The 16,199-nt window shown below is 37.0% G+C and overlaps 1 protein-coding gene across 2 annotated transcripts in view; it reads right to left on the bottom strand.

The window, feature by feature from the left end:
• Positions 1–12,061, bottom strand: part of LOC110461881 (diaminopimelate decarboxylase 2, chloroplastic-like) — a 45,570-nt gene extending 33,509 nt beyond the window's left edge. For both annotated transcript variants that reach the window (XM_021515601.1, XM_021515602.1), the window contains exons 1-2: positions 11,395–12,061; positions 10,463–10,626 (exon numbers count right to left, since the gene is read on the bottom strand). In XM_021515601.1, the coding sequence (XP_021371276.1) occupies positions 10,463–10,626; positions 11,395–11,913 (683 nt within the window). In that variant the 5' untranslated portion in view covers positions 11,914–12,061. The remainder of the gene's footprint in view (positions 1–10,462; positions 10,627–11,394) is intronic.
• Positions 12,062–16,199: the final 4,138 nt, after the last annotated feature.

The raw sequence follows: 16,199 nt of genomic DNA, 5'->3' as shown, positions 1-16,199 counted from the left end.
CCAACTCTACACCAACACCAACTCAACACTCTACAACAACTCTACTCTCTACACCAACTCTACACCAACTCTACTCTCTACACCAACTCTACACCAACACCAACTCTACACCAACTCTACACTCAATACCAACTCCACACTATAAACCAACTCTACACCAACACCAACTCAACACTCTACAAAAGTCCTTCTGTAACCGGATCCCCGGAAGCGCACTTGATACGAGAACGTGACCCGAAAATACCTCACAACATAATCAGGCCAGTAATAATAAACAGACGTTTATCGAGCATTAACAGATTAATACCGTATGTATTGAGACACTGATGTGCTAGAATACAACACAAGATAACACTCGTTTAATCCATTGCCCTCACATCAAGTACTAACTGACATGTATGCGAAAATGTCAGCATTAAATGTTTGCGATCGCGCAGACCTACTTTCGTTTTACAGTTTACATACATTTGTACATGTCGGCATCAACAGTATACCTTAACTTGTGTCCTTCATCGTGCCGAAGATTATACATAGGCGCATTCTAGGAAAAGTACGTGATTAAAAGCTTGTGTGTGTGTTTTTTATCTTAAAATTATCGGATAAAAGCATAGAATCATTATTTTACGTTGAATATGTCATTTAACTTTTAACTTTTAAAACTTGTCACCTACAAATATGCTCATACCATAAAGTATTGATGACAACAAGATATAGGACAGGCGCACAAGTCGAAGACTTACAACGACTGGAAGAACAGTGCGAACAGTGCGAACAAACATAGGTAACTTAAGCTCTCAGGGGCTTGAATTGTATTTCGACAAACATATATATATAAATGGTAAAACATTGTAACAGTGTAAGGCAAACAACAAATTTTATCACAAGATACCTACGTTGGAAGGATTAAGATAAAGAGGCTAAATAATCATGCTGTACAAAATTTGGCACGAAAACAACTTACTTAAAAACCAGTCCAGAGGGCAGGTGATTGGGTCATAGCATTTATTTGTAACCAGGAACAAGGGTTTGCATTTGGTAGCCGTTAATATTAAAAGACGTTTTTAGTATTGATGCTGCTCGTGACGCCAGTGATGTATTTTTTGCTTACAGGTTAAATCATTGTTATCCAAAAAGAAGAATAGTACAAATTGAAAAGTGTGAATTGCCTACAGCTCCTGTCAAAAGTCAAAAACATTTCTCTCGTGTTCTTTCTCGTCACCTGGACATTTGTAAGTTAGAACAGTTGGTCTCGCAGACGCTTAAACTATGTACACAATATATATTCAGTTATACCAAAGTATTGTATTGTGTCGGTATGGCTACGAATGCGTTCCAGGTCAGGTAATAGAGCATCAAATATATTAAATTCAAATAAAGCACCACTTCACGACAATCATGGATTCATATGGGTACAATGTTATTAAAATAACATTCATACAGTGCATGCAAGCTGAAATTAACAAATCATTTGTTTGAAATAACAAGTCATCATTTCCATGAAATTATCCAAATAAATAAGATCTTTATGTCAAAATAAACTTCAGGTTTGATTTAGTATTGTTTAATGTACGTCCTATCAACAGCTATACATGGTCATTTAAGGATGGCCTCCCCCATTTGCTAGATGCATGCGTGTGGTGAGTTTGTGCATATTTAATTTGTGTTTTTGGAGTCTATGGTATGTTCATGTTTGTCTCCTTGTGATAGCGCAGGACCGATGCTGACTTTATAGTGTAATTTCACTGGAGCATACTGCTGAAGACACATCTTATTTCACGAACTTACCCCGTTATCTCACCATCTTTAATAGCCAAGGGTTCATAATTTGAATTTGTACTATTCAACCTTGGCAGATTTAGCCTTGTGTTTAATTTCCCTCCCCTGCCACCTTGCATAGACACTTTACTAGCAAAACTTTAAACTTTCAAGATTATTTCAGCACTGGTCGCCTATGTATTTCCCTTGGTTATCATTTACAGTTAGAGTATGGTCAATTATCACTACCAACTGATCATATACAGAAAATGTTTTTTTTAAGTATTTTCCTCCATTGTTTTTTTTACATAAATCATGACATATAGTCGAAAAGGCAACTTGGTACTGGGCGCCGCCATTATTATTTACATGCACAGGAACTTGGTATTAGTTTCTAATATATGTGTATTAGATAATGTATGATATGAAAAATCGGGACCATAGGATGGTAATTTGTCCCTGTGCCAGGTTCAATAATATGAAAGCTTAGAGAACAAGGCTGAAAACATGTATGGAATGTGGTTTTTTTAAGGGAGTCTGTATAAACACATTATGAATATGTAAAATTATGATGGAAGTCCATTTTACTCGAATTACGCGACGTTATTTTCAATACCTTCAGTTCATCTATATTTCCACACTGTTCTCGGTATTCCGTCTATGCGTATAATCTTCTCTTGTGAGCAGGTATTGATTGTTACAGCATTGGCTTGTGTGAGATAATTACGTCGTTTTCTCGAAAATTGATGACGTTACTCTCACAAACAAATGATGTAACAATCAATACCTGCTCACAAGAGAAGATAACTCTGCAATACGCAAAGACGGAATAAGGGATAGGAATCAGTTTGTTTTTTGGGGTTTATAAATCCTCGCAACCCTTTTTAAGTCATATGTATAAGAAAGGTATGCCAAATATCTGATTCTTTGACAACTTTACTACAAATATACAGCAGGATTTGAGCTTTCTATATCAACTGCACTACACTTCATATTATTTGTTGACGTTTTTCTGCTACAATACATGGAGTTTCCTCACAAGATACTGGTAACCAAAAAGAGTCTGAAACCTTAATCATATCTTTTAGAAATCTGTGTTTAAAAAAAATGTTATACATGTATCTTTTCGATCCACTAAACATCAACAAACAACATTTAAACCCTTCATTCCCTAAATCTGTTATTAAAAGGATTGCAAAAAAAAATGTGTTCGCTTAAATGTTAAAGTATTTCTGTTCAACATTCATATTTACAGTGGTGTTAAAATCCACTAATACGTAAGTTGATATAAAATTGTACTGCAGTATTTTTTGGTCTGATTTTTGACAGATAAATAAGTCTCATCAAGGGTCATTGACCTTTCAGAAGTTGCAGTAGGCAAAGTTATTTGACTTTGGTATGGAATCATCCTAAAAATAGAAGAAAGTAAGGGCTGGATTTTCATGAACTTGAAGAGTTGTGCCCCTTTGTTTGCTTTCCTATACATCTTATTCTGCCAGTTTATCATTCATATTTTTATTTTTCCATTTGTTATGCACTTCATATACATCTGATGAGAATGAGAGATATTTAAAAATGCACAAAATTCGCCAAGAAAGCTGAAAGTTACAAAAGGCCAAAAGGTGAAACTTGACACCATGCACGCCGGGTTTGAACATTTTACTGTATTGTTTGTTTTACTTTCCATGTGGGGAGGATTTTTAATGCATCTCGACTGTTATATTAATCAATTAATTTTCATTTAGATGGTGTCCCTGAGAATTATTTCTTATATAATTTTAAAATTTGTTTCAAGTAATACTCATACTCTCTGTTTTAAACTAGGAACACTTGCTAGGTACTCTAAGTATTTGTGCGGTTATGATTGATTGTCTTCCTTTGGATAATATTTCTGTGAGTTGTGTCCCTCACATGATTTCCTCACATTTTTTTCTGTTATATATCGGATATAGTTTGTTACTTCTGTAAGTTCCAAGTTTCCTTTTAGATAAAATATGTCATGTTTAGGTGATTTTTGAGAATTGGTGGTTTTGCGAAATTTGCTTTTTGTTTTGCAAGGTACCAATATTTTTTTGTTTATAACATATATAGGGTGCTCCCATAGCTACCACTTTCTTTAAAATGTAGATTTTCTTCCCGCTGTTTTTGGAAAAAAACATCCAGAAATTTTAGAAAGTTTTGAAGTTTTGCTTAAAACTTACCATACTGACAATGTCAGACAATTTCAGACATGCGAAACATATAATAATGTGTAATTCTTCTTGAATTTGGTGTACAGATAGATCTTGAATTGACAGATCTGTCAGATCAGCACAAATTACTTATATTGGAGTCTACATAAAGAGTTATGTCCCTTTACTTTCTTTTTCAAGATTACATGAATCAAACAATTTTCTACTCGAGTCATCGAATCTATCAAAACATAATTTACATACAATGTACATGGGGGAGGGGCTAAAAGTTCGCCCCCTTAAGAATCGGGGATTTATTTTCATGTCTACTACTTGGGGGACATTGAACAGACCAAAATAGATCTTCTGCCCCCATTGCAACACACTTGGGATCTTAAATCTTTCCTTTCTTTCTTCACTGTTCTGCCTTTCCTTGGTTGTGCCGCCTGAGAAGCATGGCGAAAACTTAAGGATCAGTCTGTCCGTCATCACACATTGTCATTTGCGGCGGCAGTCACATTTAAGTTTTCCAGACTTTGTTTGGCCACCATTTACCATATCAATTTGTAACTTTGTATGTGGCTTAATCATAATAGATTACAGATTAGATTAAGTTTGAATCACATGCTAATATTTTATTTTTTTGCTGGAGTTACATGTATGGCCCTTCACACATTGGAAGTTCTCATAATTAACTGTTTGCCATACTTTGTTCGTTACCACTTGCCACTTAGTATGCGGCTTTATCATAATGGATTACAGTTAGAGTCCAAACCCTGTGTCAATATTTCATTTGTTGCTGGAGTTATGGCCCTTCGCACATAAGAAATCTCATAATTAATGTTTTCCCAGACTTTTTTTCGCTACCACTTGCAACATCAATTTGTTACCTAATATGTGGCTTTGTCATAATGGATTACAGTTTGAGTTCAAATCCCGTGTAAACATTCCTTTTTTTGCTGGAGTTATGGCCCTTCGCACATAAGAAATTATCAAAATAAACTTTTGTTTGGACTTATTTCGCTACCGCTTGCCATATCAATTTGAAACTTTGTTTGTGGCTTTATCATAATAGATTACAGAGTTTGAACCATGTATTAAAATTCCATTTTTGACTGGAGTTATGGCACTTTTGCACATAGGAAATTCTCATAATTAACTGTTTTCCATATTATTTGCAACTTAGTATACATGTATAATGGATTACAGTTTGAGTTAGAATCCAGTGTCCATGTTCTAGTTTTTCTGGAGTTATAGCCCTTTGCACATAGGAAATTCTTATAAGTAACTGTATTTGTTCCGTCAACACATGCACTTCCTTCGAATTGCAGCTTTCTTCTATAGGTGACACCCGTCCTCATATGACCCTGGCTGTTCGAGGACATAAATCACCTGATACAGTACATCATTTGAAGTCCTTCTGTATGGCTTGATGATGTTTTCAAACCAATGGTCTAGAGCATTACTTGGTTAAGAAGACTGAATGCCGTTTAACAGAGAGTCTCTCTCATAATACTCTGGCTCCCTATGGGGAGTAGTGGGGTCCACAAGGGGGGTTCTCCGATTCAATTACACAATTTGTTGTTAGGACCCCTGCACATCTTTAGTAATCAGATTTTCCGTCTGTCCTTCTATCTGTTTTTAGCTCACCTGCCAAGGACAAGTGAGCTTTGGCCCTGGTGCGGCGCCCGGCATCCCGTCCTGTCCCGTTGCGTCGTGTCCCGTCTCTATTCAATGTAAACACTTAGCAACTTCATTCATTAACAGATTTTGGTCAAACTTTATACAAAGGTCAAGTTTGGGTATACTTCGGACATCTTTGTATTTCAGGGATCCAAGGTCAAGGCCAAGGTCACATTTGCTATATATAGAAAATCATCCTGTCCCGTCTCTATTCAATGTAAACACTTAGCAGCTTCATTCTTTCACGGATTTTGGTCAAACTTTATACATAGAAAATCATCAACTGATTCAATTTAAACACTTAGCAACTTCATCCAATATGTTATGGAGATAGTAATAACATACAGAAAAAACATATGAATATTAAAGTCAACTTATCAACTTTAAGTGTAGAACCTTGTGTGTGTGCATACATGGACTTTATGCAGTGTAATAAAATGTTTGCTTAACCTTTTGGATAGCTTTTCAGCCTTTGATATCAGAGGTCAAGGTCACTTACTATAAATAGAACATCAGTTTGTGCACTGTATTTCAAATTCTGTTGGACTGATTACACTCAGATTTTATCTTGTCCTTCCTGGAAGAACGTGCCTGCTTGGGATAACTTTTAAGGTCCAGTGGTCAAAGGTCAAAGGGTTACTCTAAATAGAAAATCTGTTTAATGCACTAATGCACAATATCTTGATTTCTCTTGGGCTGATTACACTCTTGACTTTATACAATGCTTCTTCAAAGAAAGTGCCTGCTTGGGACAACTTTCCAGGCCCGGGTGTTAGGTCTCTATCACTGTTACTGTATGAATAGAGAATCAGTTTATAAAATGCACTACTTATATTTTGAGTTCTGTTGGGCTGATTACACTCAAGACTTTATCCATTGCTTTTATAAAAAAAAGACTTGCTTTCACTAGTGTTTGCTACATGTATACCTAACCACAGTTTCTTTTAAATCTTCAATAAACATAATTATGGATAATAGTCACGGCGGCATTCAAAATATATATATAAATCTTATTACCGGTTAGCTTGTAATAATAATAATAATAATAATAATAATCGGAGGTTCTTATATACCGCTTTATTACAACCTAGTTCGTAGGTCGTCTCAAAGTGGTTCACAAATTATTATCCTTTATATTATGATGAGGATGAGGATGAGGATGAGGATGAGGATAATTTCAATTAGTGATATGTGTGGATGTGTGGATGTATGTTGATGTGATGTTCTGTTCTGAAAATCTTGAAAAATAAAAATAAAAAAATAAAAAATAAAATAAATATAGGATCTTATATGAGTTTCCATTTAAGGCGAGCTAAAACGAAAAATTCGTGACGAGTTTCATATAAATTTCATATGAAATAAAAACGAATGTAGGATCCTTTTTATCACATAATCAAGATTTGTGGCATTACTCGAGTAAAACAACAATTTTCATGCAACCTTTAAAAGTAAAATGCCGCCATTTTGACTCCAGTGCGTAAGTATGTGACGTCATGTTTTTGTCCTAGGCGTGACGTCACAATTGAGACAATTGAAACTTACAACCAATCACAGTGCTGATAGATCATATTACATGGGTTAATACACAAAAAAATATGACATGGGTATATTCACTTTAATAACACAGTACATGTGATAAAACACAAAAGCCAATAGCTGTTTTATGATATGCTTCAGCAATATAATTGAAAAAAATATCAAGGTTCTGAATACTTTTTTCATTCACCTTAACTGACACAAGCCGAAGGGGACGATTTTTAAATTACGAAACACGAAACTTTGCCGAGTGTAGAGCAAATTCAAAATCGTTCCCCGACGGTTGTGATTCCCAATCTCACCTCAAGGGGTTGATGATTCTTTGTTTTCCTTGCGTATACCCTGTTCACCCATCTTGAATCATAAACATAATGTTATTACAACGTAACATGCTTAATGCAGGGCTGATGTGACGTTGGTACATTATTTACGTGACGTCGTACAGTTGTTACGTGTGGTTACCCTATTGAAGATTGTGATCACTTCTTCCTCTATTGTCCTTTTTATATGAATCAAAAATCATTAACTCCTTATCTGATCGGAGTGATGATATTCCATTGAATGTTCAAACCTTTTTAAATGGTTGTCGAAGATACTCAATGACATCAGACGTAACACACGGTCTCTGCGGCAGCGCGTCATTGATTTAAGACGTTATACATGGTATTTGCGGCGGCCCATCCATGATATCAGATGTTATACACGGTCTTTGCAGAGGCACATCCATGATTTCAAACGTTATTCAACGTCTTTACCGGCGGTCCATCAATTATATCAGACTTTATACGCGGTCTTTGCGGCGGTTCATCAATGATATAAGACGTTATACACGGTCTGTGCGGCGGTTCATTAATGATATAAGACGTTTTACACGGTCTGTGCGGCGGTTCATTAATGATATAAGACGTTATACACGGTCTATGCGGCGGTTCATCAATGATATAAGACGTTTTACACGGTCTGTGCGTCGGTTCATCAATGATATCAGACGTTATACACGGTCTGTGCGACGGTTTGTGCGGCGGTTCATCAATGATATCAGACGTTATACACGGTCTGTGCGACGGTTTGTGCGGCGGTTCATCAATGATATCAGACGTTAAACATGGTCTGTGTGGCGGTTCATCAATGATATAAGACGTTATACACGGTCTGTGCGGCGGTTCATCATTGATATCAGACGTTATACACGGTCTGTGCGGCGGTTCATCAATGATATCAGACGTTATACATGGTCTGTGTGGCGGTTCATCAATGATATAAGACGTTATACACGGTCTGTGCGGCGGCGAATCGATGAAATCAGACGTTATACACGGTCTGTGCGGCGGCGAATCGATGACATCAGACGTTATACATGGTCTTTGCGGCGGCACATTCATGACATCAGACGTTATACACGTTTACAAAATGGCAAAACGTTTCGCTTCGCATACTGATGAGGAAATACTCGCCAAAAGGGCTAACTATGTGCCACAAAACACGCAAAAGTCGAACAGACGAGCAGCAAACATGCCGAGAACGTATTTAAAAGAAAAGAATCAGCTTGAACAGTTCGAGGAATTTTGATAAAACGAAACAAAATGAGGTACTGTGCCATTTTTATCTTGACAACAGAAAAGTTGACGGGGAACTGTACAAAACCAGCTCTTTGGAAAACTTTAGACATGCATTGAAGGGGTAATAAATTCGTTACACGGATTTTTGGCAGGGTATACGGGATGGTATGACCCTACAGGATTTCGTATTTCATTCGGCCTATCGGCCTCAGGAAATACGAAACCCTTTATGGTCATACCATCCCGTATACCCTGCCAAAAATCCGTGTAACTAATATATACACGGTCTCTGCGGTGGCGAATCGATGACATCAGACGTTATACAAGGTCTTTGCGGCGGCACATCCATGATATAAAGCGTTAAAAACTGTCTGTGCGGCGGCGCATCAATGATTTTCATATCAGACCCCAGATTGGCCCGAGCTTCCTATATCAGGCCCAACCTTGCCTCTTCCAACCTTTGGTCATTTTCTTTGTCGAAAAGTTCATCTTATTCAAGTATTCGTTTGGCTAACGACTCGAGTACTGGTTCTCCATGAGACTCCATTGTAGACGAGAGGTGCAGACGACAACAACAACAAACATCTAAAATTTGAAGAGGTCACCGGACCGGGCTATGTTGATGACCCGGATGCGGGCCCATATATCCGGAAGCGGGCTGATATCACCGGATACGGCCTGATATCTATATATTATTACACGTGCGGGCAATATCGACAATTCAAGTGGAATGATACATTATCACATATGCAATTTGGTCGATATTTTAAGCGAGTATATGATAAAAGACGTTAACATATGTTTTCTAATAATAACACTATTTTTGTATGTGTAAGTCTAAAATTTNTTTTAATGTAAACAAACGAATTGTTGGCATGGAATAACTGCGGTTTCATGGAAAATAATTTAAAGATTGATTTACAAAGCCCCACCCAAATTTCAATAACAACATCATTTTGTAGGAATTTGGGAATATCTAAATGTTGACTTTTTACGTATAATTGTTACTGTTTTGTTTATATAAATCATTGTTTTTGATACCATTTTTATGAATATAAATAAAATAAAGAAATATTTTTTGTGTATGGTTTGTTTGTTTTAAAGGGAAAAAAACATATGATAAAAAGTTTATGATAATTATGACCATTTTGATATCACACCCCCAATCAGGACTCTCGGGCTGATATGGGGTGTGATATCAAAATGGTCATATAATAATCTCTAATTCAATTATATATAAGTGCGGCGACAATGCCTGTATACCATTTCACTTCAATTATTATATATCAGGTTTTACACATTTATCGCAGATTTAATATTTGTTAATAAAATACGATACGTTCGTGCCCCACTTCGGACAAAGCACTAAATAATTCCACTGTAGTTATTCAAACAGATAGTAATCCCACACCCTTTGATTTAGTTTTGGATATACCATTGAGACAGGGAACTATCACTGTTCATGTAGCTCAGGGGACCATATTGTCATTTTAAGTCCGTGGTCTGAATTCTCATCTGGCCACGTTGCCTTTTTACTGTCAGAGCAATTCAAGTATTTTTTCCCTTCAACTTTTCATAACACGCTCTGAAATGTATGTGTTCTTTTTCCAAAAATATAGTTTCATGTTATTTTCTTACAGGAAAAAGTTTACAATTCATATTTACAGTTAAAGGCAGGGGATCGTATACATTCGTTTACAATGTACACGTGTACTTATGAGAGATAATCATGCATATGACAGACAAAACACTGGTTACCTGTACATGTCTACTCTCTCTATAGTTGACCCCAGGTGACAGTGCAATCCTACCAATGTGACCTCGGAGGCATGTCGAAGTATCTCCAGCATGTCATCCATTTCCTCTATGTGAGTACCGAACTTTGACCCCAGCTCACCCGTCCTTAAGTACTGATGTGCATCCTAGAACAAAACACTATAGAAATGTCCTATCTAGACACATGTGACATTTGAGCTAACTCATTCTGAAGAATTTCTCTAACTCATTCTGAAGAATTTCTCTAACTCATTCTGAAGAATTTTTAGGTCACCTGAGCTTTAGCTAATGTGACCTATTGCTATCCGTTTTCGTCCGTCGTCGTCCGTCGTCCGTCGTCCGTTAACATTTTACATTTCAAACTTAAAGTCAAGTTCTGCTGGGCCGATTGAACTGAAAGTTGGTAGGAATGATCGCCTCATGGTCCTGACAAAGTGTTGTTATTTTTCGGGTCAATCAGAAATACAATTTGGCTGCCATGGCCGCTATTTTGCTACTAAGTTCTAATAGGCCGATCTCACTTAAAATTGGTCTAGGAATGATCAGCTCATGGTCCTGACAAAGTTAAGTTAACATTATACTATTTTTTACTCAAATTGGTACATATTTCAACAACAAAAATAAATATTGTAGGACTCAGGTGACCGTTAAGGCCCATTGGCCTCTTGTTCAACATAATATAGACTTTTTGAAAGTGATATTATGAAAATCAATATGAAATCAAGTTAAAGAAGCCTAGTAAAACGTGTTTTTATGTTATAAATAAGCATCAGGTATCTAATGTGACATGTTTTCTCACCACAATCTGACTTTGTTAATATTTAAATGTCGCTGCAATAATGCAATAAAACAACTTCGGGGGGAATAGTTGGTTTCGTTAAAACCGTATTTTGAGACGACTGATGTGCACTTACCACATGTATATTAGGGTTGATTCTTAGGAGAACCCTAGCCGTACTGTTCAAATTTCTACATATGCGTATCGTCTGTTCGAGGTTGAACGCCCCGTCTATGTTCAGCATTACTCTCTCCTGTACGGCCAGTTCAACCTCCCAGTCAACTTTTCCATTGCCATTGAACATTAACAAACTTGGGTCAAAGTTTAAACTGAGTGCCAGCTTAAGCTCCATTCCACTGACAAGAGTTATCGAACAATTAAGCGTCCTCAATTCCTTTAAAATCGCAATGTTTGGGTTTGCTTTGGCTGAGAAATTAAGCTGTGATTTGAAGCCATGTTGATTAAGAGCTTGCTGATAAGCTCTCACATTATGTCGTATTTGATTTCGGCTATATAAAAAGAAAGGACTAGATGGGAAACAAGACGATTTCACATATTCTCGGACGTCTCCAACATTCGTCTCCTCACAATACAAATATCCCGACTCGTAGTGGAAGAACTCTGAAAAGTATGTTGATGCAGCTTCGTTCGTCATTGTAGTATACACATTGCTTGAGATAATTCCGTGATATTACATACTGATCAGCAATACATTTTATATACCAGTCTACCACATGCTCGTGCTCTGTGTATTACCGAGACATGACCTGGTTGTATAAAAACCGTCTGAAATGAATTTTCAGCACTTATCTCTCCTCAACCGGCTACAATATATTACTTGACTAAGTGTTTGAGCGTCACTAAACTCCACCTAGATAATAAATTGTCGATAAATTATATCAGTAACACCGGCTGCTACCAGAAATTCAACCAGAGAGCATCAATCTTAATCCGACGAGGGAACTATATGTACCTGATTCTAGTACCCCGTACCCGTACCCTGTACCCCGTACCCCGTACCCTGTACCCCGTATCCCGGTCCCGGTACTTTCACAGCACAATACATTCAATCCGATGTGTATCTCGATACACATATCTGTTTTAAAAGTAAGTTTCACAATACACGTGTTAAGATATTTTACAGAGATGTAATAACTTTACAATGTCAATAGTAATTACAGTTCAAATATATCTGTGTTCGAGCTGTTGTACGTATTTCGTAAATAACATTATTTCTGGTGTATCAAAAAGAATAAGTGAACTCACAAATAGAATTTATTTCAGAATTGGTTGATAATACCCGAATTGTGAGGGTATTTCCCTATGTAGACAAACACAATGGTTTGCTACAATACACAAAAATGTCTTAAACGATTCAATGAATTGTTTGAGTCGATGCTTTACCCTGTACCCTGATCCTGTACGATTTTGATTGTATGTCATAGCAAAATTGAAGGCACGATGATAGCTCTTTGATTGGTGTCAGGTAAAAAAACCTGACCAATCGCTAGGCAAATTCCTGTCCTTTGAAGATTACAAAGGAGACACGCCCGACTTCAAAGCCTGTCAACTTTTACCGTTACGTGAACGCGAGATTCTTTTGATGTACATCAAAGGATCGAACTAGTATTCTTGTCTCATTAACAAGGTGGCGCACACTGAGCCTTCACTTTTGCTATGACATATTCCAGGGGTGCAAAGAGCGAAAGTGAGCGTAACCCTTGGATATCGAGGATGTTAGATCGTATGCAAGCATAAACCAATGATTTCGTACCCTCTGAAACCTTTACGTGAAAAGTGAAAAAACTGAAGTTCCCCATCACAGAGATCACTCCGCTCACTCAGATAAAAACCCGAAGATAATCCCTGCGTCTGGTGGCGGGAAAGACAATTGCTTCTCAGCAGGATAGGTGGTACATTTAAGACATGCACAACATTATTTTCTTCATTAATTATCTCGAGCGCTCGACATTACTTCTCGAGCGCTCGACTTATTATTTCGGGCGCTTTACTTAGACTTTACGTATGAATCGCTTCATAATAGTATTGTATTGAAATCGTGATAGCTGAGCAGATGTACGGAAACGTAAATGGACCTCTCCTTGTTTTGATAATCAACAATCTTTACTCGTAATACGTCCATATCATCCATCATTTATTAAATGTTGTGAACGTGTGGACACGTATGTACATTGGCCAAAACATCATAAGCATTCTCCATATCAACTAGCAAGTAATGCTTTTTTATACTGGTGTCGAAGATTGTGGTTCGTTGATGTTTGTCATTTAAATACTACGTTGGAATCGTCATGTTATTTAAAGACCACATAACTATCATATCATAATGGAATTGAACACAGACTTGTTAGATAAAAGAATACAGAACTATTTAATAGAAAAGAACGAAGAAATGGCCTATCGGAGAATTATTAAAAATCTACTGTGTTTCTCTTATGCATACGTTGTAAAATCAAACATAGCAGAACTATTCGTATGTTCAGGCTGCAAGAATCGTCGAGCTAGTCAACATGAGCATGCATGTCTGATGTATTCCGGTGCTGTTGTTATAGACTTACATTTTAACGAAGCTTTAACTTCTGTTAATCATTTAGAAGTGGAAAGGACTTGGCGAGAGTTTACCACACAATCTTGTATACCTTCAGACACATTACAACGGCTGATGCAGGAGGAAGTTTTACGTGATGAAAAATGTGTCAAACAACGTTATTGTAATAAAATAAAGAAATACGTAAAGAAAATCGGCGAAGTTCAGACATACCTGTTCATTTGACTGTGAGCTAATATAGATAGTAGACGTATACTACATTATGAGCGGTGATCAGTATGTGGAAATTGACGTTGATGGTGATCAGCTTTCCGTAATCGTTGAAGAATACGAGAGACGTCGTAGGTACATCTTCCCCATCTGTGTGTGTTATCGTGAAAACTACTCCGATAGAACACCCGAAAGATACTTGGATGTAATGCTGAACTTACTACAGACAAACAATGAAGTAACACTATAGGAAAGAATTTTTAGCAACGTATCTTTTCATTCTACTTATAGATGAACCTTGCTACCTCCTGTCCAGTTCATCAACACATGACGAGCTGTATAGATCGATTGATAACATTTTATCTTTGGAACTGTAAACTTCACCAGACTCCTTATCAACTAGCTATTAGTGGATTTTTTCACGAAGGTGTGAGTGATTACGTTACCTATTATAGGTGTGGAAAAACACTGAAATATTGGAAACATAAAAACTTTTCAGTGGAATGTATTGATGAACATTGTGTTTTACCTTATCCATCCAATTCATAGTACTAAAACATGGAAATGAATGCTACATTTCCGAATTCTCAGGAACTCGTCAGTATGGAGAACTTATCAAAACTGATATATGCAGATCATGTTAGAGAAATCATAAGTGAAAGACAATGTGATGTGAAAGACGCATTTGGTCATGAAGATGACATCAGAGTGATTCGTGACTTTATTCGAGAGACTGTTCGTTTTAAAGTCCAGAGAAGTTCTAGAAACGCTTTCATATCACAACTGTGTAATGCTGAATGGAGAGTTAACGAACTCAAAACAGAGACATGGCGAAATAAAATATCAAAAATGGTGATGTCCTTGAATCGTGTAGAAGACTGGTTATTATACTTTGTAATAAAAGCCTGTACATGAATATTTTGTCTCATTGAATATGTTGACCGAGGAAGAGAAGCGACTCGTAGATTGAGTATATTACGATTTAAAGAATGGAGGTGCATTTCTGAGTCCAACGAAAGTTCATCAAGTATTGAAATCTCGTGGAATAACTTCAGCAGGTTAGTATAAGATCAGAAGATATATTCAGAGTCTAGACGATTATAGTTCACAAAAACCAGTCTGACGTTCCTTCAAGAAAGCACGGGTAGAGGTTTCAGCTCCTTACGAAGAATTTCAAGCCGATCTTGCCGATGTATCGAATCTCTCTAAACAGAATGGTGGTATCCGATTCCTTCTGGTAGTCATAGACGTATTCAGCCGATTCTTATGGGTTAAACCTACAAAAACCAAAACGACGAAAGACGTACATGTGTATTAGATGCTTTTAAAAAGATAATCAATAGCACAAAAAAAAACACGTCTTTTTTCAGACGCTGGCAAAGAATTTACAGGAAACCTGATGAGACAATATTGTAAATTATTAGAACATTAAAGACCATGATGTATAGATATTTCACAAAATACAGAACTTATATATATGCAGACAAATTGCAAGATTTCATCAAGAGTTACAACGCCACACCCCATAGATCGTTAAACGGCACAGCTCCCAAAGACATAAACAAAACAAACGAAGCCGATCTCTTTGCATATATGTACCTCAGAAATAAACACACAAAACACCCCAAAAAGAAAACCACGGTATCAAAGAAACCAAAATTTAGATTTAAGATATGAAGTCTCGTGAGAATCTCACACTTAAAGCAACCGTTTACAAGAGCCTATCAACAGCAGTGGTCGTCAGAAATCGTCAAGGTCAAGAAACGTTTTTTTACGTCAAGGCATACCTAGCAGTACCAATTGATTTACGTTTTAAACGAGTCGATCACGGGGAATTTTTATCAGTCTGAACTACAGAGAGTGGACAAGGACGTACATTCCTGGTGGTATATCAAGAGGTGGCACGTGGAAAGGAAAATGCTTATACAGAAAGCATAAAACGAAACGTGAAGCATTTCGGTGGAGGATCGTCACAGAATTCGAACGAGTTCATGATTCCTTTCGACAAAAACGATAAAGAGGGAGAGAAGTCCTTACCTGCGCGGGAGGTTATTGTAAATATGGTCTCTCCAGCTCAACAAGTCGTAGAACAAGCCAAGTCCGAGATTAAAAGGAAACGATCCCCACATCGTCGTCAGTCTACCAGGAAACGTCGACGTGTACAC

Source organism: Mizuhopecten yessoensis, unplaced genomic scaffold (genome assembly GCF_002113885.1).
Source record: "Mizuhopecten yessoensis strain PY_sf001 unplaced genomic scaffold, ASM211388v2 scaffold10697, whole genome shotgun sequence".
In the NCBI taxonomy this organism is placed as follows: Eukaryota; Metazoa; Mollusca; class Bivalvia; order Pectinida; family Pectinidae; genus Mizuhopecten; species Mizuhopecten yessoensis.
Note: the sequence above shows the minus strand (reverse complement) of the source record. Positions and strands in the feature narration are given on the sequence as shown.